Here is an 11,013-nt window from a genome sequence, read left to right on the forward strand (position 1 = left end):
TTATAGTTAAATATTTAGAGATTTATAAAGAATCGGAATTGGAATCAGTAATTGTATTGGAATCGGGAAAAATATTGGCATACAGTGATGTATATATATATACACACACACATAATATACATCAATAATACACACATAAACACATATATATATATATATATATACATATATATGTTTATGTGTGTATTAGTGATGGATATATATATATATATATATACACACACACACACACACACACATAAGCATATATACATACACACATAAACATATATATACACATACACACAAACATATATACACATTCACGCAAACATACACGCACATACACACACAAGCATATATACACACATACACACACAAATATATATACACACAAACATATAGATATACACACACATACACACAAACATATTTACACACTAAGGATGGGGCGATTCTTTTTCCGATTCCAATACAATCACTGATTCCGTATTATATTCCCGATAACGATACAATTACCGATTCTGATTCTTCATAAATTTCTGAATATTTAACTATAAATTTGTTATTTTTCACGACTACCGTAAAAACACATGTTAAATGTGCAGATCTTTTCTTAAATGTAAATGTAAGGATACATACTTGTGAAGGATGATATATCGATTTTAGTTTTACTAAAAAGTTTAAAATCAATAGGTATTAATCATTTTAGTATGACCATAAGCAGTAGAAGATTTTTGTTTAATTAAAATCAAATAAAAAAGAATCGTTTTTGGCATCAGAAAATAGGCACAAATTTTTCTGATACCGATTCCGATTTCAGTATCCCAAAAAGTTCCTATTTTTTTGATTCCCGATTTCGATTCCAATTAATCGTCCCAACACTAATACACACATACATACATATAAACACACACATATATACATATACACATATATACACATGCACACATACACATGTATATATAAAATGAAAGTGCACTTACTTGGAATTTTCGGGTTGTTTATTCTGGAAGAGGTTGAAAAGCAAATAATTGGCAAATTGCAAGCATCCCTTGTTGTAGTTACCATCAATTCCTGTCAAAATAAAAAAAATGTCAAAATAAAAAAAATGTCAGAATAAGAAAAATGTCAAAATAAAAAAATGTCAAAATAAAAAAATTTTAAAATAAAAAAATGTCAAAATGAAAAATGTCAAAATAAAATATGTCAAAATAAAACATGTCAAAATATAAAACTATCAAAATAAAAAAATGTCAAAATAAAAAAATGTCAAAATAAGAATAATGTCAAAATAAAAAAAAATGTCAAAATAAAAAAAAATTGGGCTCATGTGAGTCATTTAGCATTAAGAGTAATTTTATCGAAAAATAAAACGAAATAGTTATAATTTGTACATATATTTTCGCAAACATAAAACACACTTAGAAAGGCAGTTGATCTATAGATTTTAGCTAAAAATCAATAAATGTTATTAGTACCAGCAATGGAAAATTAAGTTTTAATCAAAAAAAAAAAAAAAAAATGAAAATAATCGTTTTTAACATTGGAATTTTTTGTTTTCAGGTACAACACTGATTCAAATATACCACGCCCATCTGTAATGTAATATATTGCAAAGGTCCTCGATATACCCCTCTCAAATTACGCTTTTCTTGATTTTTGATTCTGAATAACCATTCCAACATGAATATATATATATATATATAAACATATATCTATCTATCTATACATAAAAGTGAACGTGTGTGTGTGTGTCTGTCTGTGTGTGTGTCTGTGTACATTTCCCTACGCAATAACTCTGTCAATTTTTAGTTTACAGACTCGAAATTTGATATACAGAGTACTGATATTTGTAAAAAATCGATGTGATCGGGTTTCGGCCAGAAATTTAGCTGTTAAAGGGTCAAAGTTCAACGATTTGACCTTTGAGAACTCTACCAAACTCCTCCGACAATTTTGGTTCTAAACACTTGACATTTTAGATATTGGTTCCTTGGACATGGATCTAACCTAATAACTTGATTTGAGCCCAAAACAATAAATATTAAGGGGTCATAATAGGGGTCAAAGTTTAAAAAAATTACCGTTTTTTTTTTTGCTAAGCATACACCTCAAAAAACTCGGGCGACGCCGGGCACCCATTGCTAGTATATTAATATACCTGAAGAATTTTACAAAATAATTGATAACAAAAGATTAAGTAAACTAATTAATGCTAATCAAAGTAAAACTATAATAAGTTCAAATAATGGTAACATTAACAAAATGGTAAATAATAGTAGGATTGAATATTAAGAAAAAATGTAACTGTAGAATACCTAACGAATGCCCATTGGAGTTGAAAATCATGCTTTAATTTTTTCCGATTGCCGATTAATTGTCCCCGATTCTACTTCATATTTTAGGCGCTAAAAATAAAATAAGTAATTAATGACAAAAATACTTACCAAGCACACACAGAACAGCATCAAGACTGTTATCAGACAACAATGACTGGATTCGGCGCAGACGGCTGCAACTACAAAAAAGAATCAAATCAAGCAGAAGAAATTGACTACAACAAAATGGTTGTTGGTTGTTTTTGTTTTATGGCATATCAACCCTTTTCAGGTTATTTAATGCCGAATCCAAAGATTTTGAAGAAAAAGTTTTAATAGAATATTTGTTGTTTTCAAGTCGGTTTCTATTTAACCCGTAGTTGGGACCTTAACAGGTACTACCACTCCAGGTCAGAGTGGACCTGGGAGCAATAGCAATTAAAGGGTGGCTCCACACTCCTCAAAGCCTGCAAGCTGGGGCCTCACCACTGGATATAGTTTAAGGTCATATCCAGAACCGACTACAACAAAAAACAAAGAGGTCACACGTATAAAACGAAAAAAAAAAAACAATCTGTTTAATAAAAAAAAAACACAACTGGGAGAAAGTTTTGAAATTCTAAAACAATATGGCAGTTTCCGGTTTCGATATCACTCCCTCATAAAATTTGATTAAAAAAGAATGACCCCCCCCCACCACAAAAAAAAAACAAAAAAACAAAAAAACAGATTAAACATTAAAAAAAAAACTACTTGATTAATTTACGTAATTTTTGGAATATGACATCTTTATTTTGTAACGAGTATGTGCATTACAAAGATTTTCTGTTTGTTTTTTTTAATTAAGTGTAATTCTAAATATTCTGTTTGATAAATAAATAAAACGCAGCTGGGAGAAGGTATTGAAATTCTGAAGCAATATGACAGTTCCTGGTTTCGGTATCACTTCCTCATAAAATTTTGATTAAAAAAAAAGAGAAAAACAAATACCAACAAAAAAGAAACAATTAAAAAATAATGATAAAAAAATACTTGATTAATTTACATGATTTTTAGAATATGACATCTTTATTTTGTAACGAGTACGTATATGAAAAGGATTTTCTGTTTTTTTTTTTTTTAAATTAAGTGTAATTCTAAATATTCTGTTTGATAAATAAATAAAACAACTGGGAGAAAGTTTTGAAATTCTAAAACGATATGACAGTTCCTGGTTTCGGTATCACTTCCTCATAAAATTTTGATTAAAAAAAAGTGAAAAAAGAAATAAATAAATAAAATAAATAAAAAATAACAACAAAAAAGAAACAATTATAAAAAACAAAAAAACAAAACAAAACAAAACAAACCTACTTGTTTAATTTACGTGACTTTTGGAACATGACATCTTTATTCCATGACGAGTACGTACATTATAAAGATTTGTTTTTTAAAAATTTTTTTAAATAGTCTACAGCTATAACTGTTATGTGTGTAATTCGTTTGACAATTCTCATTGTCTACCATCTTGCATCTTGTTCAGAGTGCCTTTTGCACCAACACGCGTTCATACTCCCCCCCGCTTCTCTTTTTCTGATGTCTATATATCCATTTATTTTTGTGACGCCACGCTAGCACCACGGCTTGGTCATTTGCATACGTGTGAATGGCTTCCTTACATATAAATACGCATTAAAAATATTCCGTTGATAACGTGGAGGCAAACGTGTAAAATTTGACCTAAATAAAACATCTGGGCTAGTGATCTTGGACAGTGTACAAAAAAACAAAAAAAAAACAGTCTCTAATCTAATAGTTCCCACACTGTCTGCCAAGATCCAACCCCTGTCCCACCACTCCAGTGTTGTATCCCTGGACTTGTTTCACAATTACTTCCATGGGAACTAACTGCACTTGTACCCACTCAACGTAAGCACCCTCGACAAAGCTCGACTAGCAGTAATTTCCTACCCCTTCATTGTAAAGATCTCCAGATGTCAAAACACTTTCAACCCTAATAGCTTCTTTCTTTGGATCGCATGCATATGGAATTTAAAAAAATTTTTTTATTACATTTTCACCCCAAACAAGGCACATTGCCACTTTGGTGTAGGGGGCTACTATCAGGGACATAAGCTACTGGGATACTATGTAGGGAGTTGGGCAGCAAGATGTCGATTCACATTACACTTGAACTTCTGCATGTCAGTACAGTTGGGGAAGCAGGGACCCAGAATAGAATTCCAAAGTCTAGCGGTTCTGAGGAATAAACTACTGGAGTAGAAAGCTTTCTTACATCTAGGGATCTCTACTATCTAGGGGTGGGATTTAGCTGCTTGTCGGGTTTGTCAAGGGTATTTACGTTGTGGGGGCACAAATGCTTGCAGTTCATCAGGGCATTCACCATTAAAATACTTGTAGAACAGGCAGAGGGATGCAACATCGCGACAACTGAAACCGGCAGAACAACGTTACAGCACGTTTGGCCGTGAACTGCTGGCAATGTACCTCGCAGTGAAACACTTCCAACATTCGCTCGAGGGTCGTCAATTTGCGATCACCGTCCACTTACATATGTACTTCGTTCTAAGCCAGACAAATATTCTCCCCACGAAACACGCCACTTGGATTTTATGTCGCAATTTACCAGCGATATCCAACATATCTCGGGTGAGCAGAACGCAGCGGCAAACACCTTGTCTTGACTTCCCATTAATTCTCTGTCCCCACTATCAGATATTGATTTACAGCAGATGGCCTTAGACCAGCCTAGTCTGGACACATTGGATCCATCGTCACCTGAATTTGCAACTTGCAAATTTGCATATCTGCCCGTACCTAGCTCGGACATGCAGATGTGACACCGCAACGGATTCACCTCGACCATTTGTTCCAAAGACTCATTGTAGAGTTGTTTTTGACACTTTACACAAGCTGGCACACCCCGGATGCAAAGTCACAGTGAAGCTGATTACAGCTAGATTTTTCTGGCCAAATATGAGGTGTGATATCACTGCCTGGACACGTTCCTGTGTATCCTGCCAAAAGTCAAAGGTACACGAGCATATCCGTACACCCCTTGGAACATTCAGCACCCCAGACGCTTGGTTTAGCCATGTTCACATAGACTTGGTTGGACCTTGGCCGGTCAGTCAGGGATTTATATATCTCCTGATCTGTATAGACCGTTTCACACAGTGGCCTGAAGCCATTCCCCTCACAGACATTTCGGCTGAGTCTGTAGCATGAGCCCTCATATCAGGCTGGATATCGCATTACAGAGTTCCCACCACCATCACCACTGATCGTGGTGTACAATTCGAATCCCACCTATTCCGGGAACTGTCCAGGATCCTAGGGATCACACGCATTCGGACAACAAGCTATTATCCAGCTTCTAACATGATGATAGAACGCTTCCATCGGCAATTGAAAGCAGCATTACGCACTTACCCTGACCAACAGCGATGGAGCGAGTACTTACCGGTCATCCTTCTTGGCTGTTGTGCCTCAATCAAAGAGGATATTCTGCAGCTGAACTAGTCTATGGAGCACCTCTATCGTTGCCAGGTCAGATGCTGACCCCGATAGAGGATACAACAACTGACTCAGCTCTATATAAATATTCAAACGCTCCGAATGGAGTTGTTACTGCCGTCTTTGGTATATCGGCCAGATTTACTGGGATTTGATGGTAGGCCTTGACCAAATCTAGTTTGGAAAAGGTCTTATAACCATGCAACAAGGAAGCAAAATCCTGTATATGTGGGATTGGGTAACGATCAGGTACCGTCATGGCATTGAGTCGTCAGTAGTCCCCAGTCGGACGCCAATCTTCGTCACGTTTTGGGACCATATGCAAAAGGAAAGCCCATGGACTGGACGAGGGGCGTATTATTCCCAACTGTAGCATATGATTGAATTCAGCCTTCGCTGTTTTAAGTTTATCAGCAGGGAGGCGACGAGGGTGTGAGAACACAGGAGCACCTGTGGTCTCGATGTGGTGTTTTGTGGTGTGCGTGGGTTTGCTCACCACGAAATTTAAGTTTGTTAACTCCGGGTAGGAGTGTAGCAACTCGTGGTAAGGATCATTTGAAGCGGCAATGAAAAATACCGGGCTGATAGATGGGACATTTTGCATTATGTCAGGGACGGAAAGTTCTGTACTAGCATCTATCAGCCGGCGTCTGCGCATGTCTACCATTAAATTAAAATGATGCAGGAAGTCCGCTACTAGGATGGGATAAGGTAAATCCGCTACGGTAAAAACCCACGTAAAGTCTCTCCGTAATTCCAAGTCCAGAGAACGTGAAATTTGATCGTATGTGGGGATAGGGGAGTGATTTACCGCTTGCAGTGTAATGGGTGAAACTGGGGGCTTCTCTGTGAGGAGTTTCAGAGGCCAAATGCTGCAAGCTGCTCCTGTATCAACCAAGCAACACGCTTGGGATAAGGAGTCAGTGATAAAATAGGCGCGGTTGTGGGTGGTCTGTGAAGAATGTTCTCCCGGCAATCGTTTCCCTGGTTCAAATACGAACAGGGCATTTTACAGCGCCGTGCGTCGTTGCCAAAACGACTATGATAAAAGCATAGTCCTGGCTTGCTAGAGTGACGGCGGTGATGTGGGGATGGCGAACAGCTCTTCTAGTGGCGTCAGGGCAAATGTGGCCTGCCCATGTTCAGCTTACTCACCTCTCTGGTGAGGCATTCGATGGCTGTAAGTATAGCCACCAATGTTGCTTCCTGTGTTACCTTTCTATCTGCCGCAGGGCCACGGGTACTTCAGCCTGTTGCTGAGGGATCGCCACGGTGGTAGGCCCTCTCACAAAATCCATTACTTTATCCGGCGACGCTGCTACTACGTCAACGGAATGCTTCTCTATCATAGGCGCTAGTATTGCTTTTACTTGCGCCGGCAGCCTTGAAAAGAAAAGCTGCTTAATTAGGGTACTGTCAGGGGAGAGATCTTCTGCCAGCTCCCTCATTCTACGGTGTAACTCTGTTGGCCTGCGGTCCCCTAAATGTTTGTCATGGACCAACGTTTCAAAACGTTTTTCCGCCGAGACTGACATCCGGAGCAGTACCTCCCGCTTTATGCTGTCATATGTAGCGTTAAGAGGGTTGTCAGTTATTAAGTCCTTGACAACAGGAGTCAAAGACGCGGGGAAAACACTAAATAAAATATGTAATTGTGTTTGCTCCGAAACGTTGTTCGCAGCAAAATATGATCCGAGTTGGGCAAACCAAACTCGAACGTCACCGGCAAAGGCGGGTAATGTTGTCATTTTAAGAGGAAAATAGACAAAATAAATAAATAAATAAACTATCCGGATACTAGAAGGACATTATCGAAGGACCACGTGAGAAAAAGGGAAAATATTTAGACAGAGGCAAAAATAAGAAAAATATTTAACAGGCTAAAAAGAGAGAGGAGAAAAAAAATTTTACAAGAAAATAAACTAGGAAAATGGTTCAAAAGAGCAGTGGTAAAAAAAAAAAAAAAATGGACAATATGTGTGTGTGGGTGTTTTTTTTTTTTTGTTTTTTTTGTGTGTGCCTGTGTGTATAACCTATAACCTGGAGGTAAATGAATTCTTTAAACGGGTACTTTCGTTTTAGCCGATATGTGAAAGCAAGTTTTTTTTTTTTTTTTTTTTTTTTTTTTTTAGTAAAAGTTCTCTCTTTTATTTCGCGGAATTAACTGTTCCTCGAATTACTTGTCATTAAATAAACTTAATAATTTTTTTTTCCTGCTAATATGAAAGTTAAGTCTTATCGGCGATGATCCGTAGAAAAATAAGAAAACGTGAAAGGAATTGATTTTATGACAGTGGGAAAAGCTCGTTCAGGTCCGAGAAGATGGGGGGGGGGGAATCTAGTTCAAGTCCAAAGGGGGAAAGCTCGTACAGGTCCGCCTCAAATTGAATTAAAAAATGTCTATACTATTCATTATACCTATTTACAATGCCTCCCCACGGGACAGAGTTAGACACCAGGGTCGTTTTTTAACGTGGAGAAAAGGTACAAAAATAAAAATTGTCTCAGTCGTGAAGGATTGCTCCTCCACTGAAAGAGAATAAGAAATGGAAGTGCAGCATCTGAAGAACAGATACTACACTTTGATCTTGACCAAAAGGCCAAGTATGGGAAGCGTTACAGTAGCAGAAGTAGAAACGGTACTTGTCCGTTCATAACTTTATATATATATATATATATATATATATTTTTTTTTTTTTTTTTTTTTTTTGACCTTAACAAACTCGCAAATCGATACCCATTAACACCTAAAATTTCCTAGGCATGCTCCCGATTATAACTCCCAACCCATAACCAAGCTTCTAAGTAAATACTTACTAGCCTTAGTCCAATACATTGACTTAAAGTAATCTATAATGAACAGTAACCGTTAATATCTCTTTATTAAGAGATAGTATTGCAATAATTATTACACAAACTAAACCGGTACTCATTGAAATAAAAACTTCCGGATATTAAGAGAAAGGCGAAGTCATTCTCCTTAGTTGTAGTCTAAAGGCAACTTACTCAAATTGTCTAAAATTCCATGCATTCGTATACAATACTACTTATATATATATATATATATATATATATATATATATATATATATATATATATATATGAATAAAAAAGAATGCGAAAAGTATAAAAGCTTATAACTTTTCTTTATTCGTTTTTAATTGGTGACGTGCACGTGCAGGAATACAAAATAATAATATTATGAAAAAAAATTAAATTAATTAAAAAACTTTTTTTAGTTTGACTCATGTCTAGGTACCTATTTACTATGCCTTCCCACGGGACAGAGTTAGACACCAGGGTCATTTTTAACTTGGAGAAAAGGTACAAAAATAAAAATTGTCTCAGTCGTGAAGGATTTCTCCTCCACCGAAAGAGAACAAGAAATGGAAGTGTAGCATCTGAAGAACAGATACTACACTTTGAGATATTAAATCTTTTATTCGGGCAAAAAATGAACATGGAAACAAAAAAACTTAGGCACAAGGGCAACTCAAAAGGGGGGGGGGATGGGGGTCGTTCGTTGGTCATTCTTGTCACTTTAGAACTAAACGAAAGTTTCTCTTAGCTAGAATCTTCTTTCACCATAATACCGCATTCGCCCTTTCGTACTTGGGAACGTAACGTCCTACTTAGCACCCAACTTTTAAAACATTTTTTATTAGAGTGTAAAAACAAAAAGTATAAAAGGTAATACAATAATTCATTTGTGTCGAGGGCGGGGGAAAAATGATTTGGGCCAAAAGGCTATAAACGAAATATTATCTATTGATAAGATGAACCGTTTTCTTACCTGTTGAAAGATATGGATTTTTCCATTTCGTTTTTAAGATAAAACACCAAAACAATTGCCTAACGAGCAACTGTTGACAAGTACGACTTGAAGGAAAGATGGCGCTTGTTGCTATGACGACAGGCGGCCATATTGTCAACACGGCGCCACGTTTATTATTATTATTATTATTATTATTATTATTTTTTAGATTTTTTTGTTGTTGACATTGGTGGTTTTACACGGCGTTGTACGAGTGGAGGGGAGGGCTTATAGAAAACTAAAATTTCAAGCGTATATATAAAGTAGTGGCATCAAGTCAAGGGGAGTAACTCGGCCCGTCTTATTACCAATTAATGGTGGATGTCACGCAATCCTCTCTTTGTACAAAGTACATGTTTTATATGATGATGCAGAAATATTTAACTGTGTTTTTAAGTAGATAACATTGTTTATTGTTAAATTGATGAGAGTAGTAAGTAGTTATTACTTTTAAAATAAAAACCCAGGGTTTGTATTACTGTACTCATAGATTCGAAAAAGTTGTCAAAAAACAAATATATAACAAATAAATGTTATCAAAAGCAAGATAAGTTACTTTTCTATTAAACTGGATATAATTTTCGTGTTTTTATTCAATGTAACATGTTCATTTAGCTCGAAAAACATACAGTGTTTACCGATATATTGGAAAATTCAAGATTGCGCCTCGCTCCCTCTTTAACACTGTAAGTTTGGGAAAAGGTGTTATAAATAAAAAACTAAACAAAATACTATTAAAAACTCGCCGAATATATGTCAAGTTATGTCATGGTAACATATATTGAGCAGGTTTTTAACAGTATTTTATCCAGTTTTTTATTTATAACACCTTTTCCCAAACTTACCGTGTTAAAGAGAGAGCCAGATGCCATCTTGAATTTTCCAGTACATCGGTAAACACTGTATGTTTTTCGAGCTGAATAAACATGTTACATTGAATAAAAACACGAAGAATGTATCCAGTTTGGTAGAAAAGTAACTTATCTTGCCTTTGATAACATTTATTTGTTATATATTTGTTTTTTGACAACTTTTTCGAATCTACGTGTACAGTAATACAAACCCAAAACTCTTTTTTTTTTTCGGTTGTCGGATTTCGCTACAAAAACGAATAAAAACCAAAATTAACAAACCAAAAACAAACTTTTTATTTGTTAAAAAAAAAAAAAAAAAAAAAAAAAAAAAAAAAAAAAAAACCAGATGAGCGAATGATTGCTTCTTCAAAATACGGACTGAAATTGAATTCGCAAAATTGAATTTCCATTAAAAACCAATGTTCTCGACTTAATTACCATCTTGCAATTAATAAAATATTACCGAATTATTACATAGAACATATACTTTCACGATTTCACTATTCATTCATCCGCCATATTTTTTTTA

At 35.5% G+C, this 11,013-nt stretch overlaps 1 protein-coding gene across 4 annotated transcripts in view; it reads right to left on the reverse strand.

Moving 5' to 3' along the window:
* Nucleotides 1-9,740, reverse strand: part of LOC145267017 (dynein axonemal assembly factor 9-like) — a 159,657-nt gene extending 149,917 nt beyond the window's left edge. For all 4 annotated transcript variants that reach the window (XM_080122933.1, XM_080122932.1, XM_080122931.1 and 1 more), the window contains exons 1-3: nt 9,610-9,740; nt 2,430-2,500; nt 966-1,056 (exon numbers count right to left, since the gene is read on the reverse strand). In XM_080122933.1, coding sequence (XP_079979059.1) covers nt 966-1,056; nt 2,430-2,500; nt 9,610-9,635 — 188 coding nt within the window. In that variant the 5' untranslated portion in view covers nt 9,636-9,740. The remainder of the gene's footprint in view (nt 1-965; nt 1,057-2,429; nt 2,501-9,609) is intronic.
* Nucleotides 9,741-11,013: the final 1,273 nt, after the last annotated feature.

Source organism: Euprymna scolopes, chromosome 42 (genome assembly GCF_053919585.1).
Source record: "Euprymna scolopes isolate OS-2025 chromosome 42, ASM5391958v1, whole genome shotgun sequence".
Lineage (NCBI taxonomy): Eukaryota > Metazoa > Mollusca > Cephalopoda > Sepiida > Sepiolidae > Euprymna > Euprymna scolopes.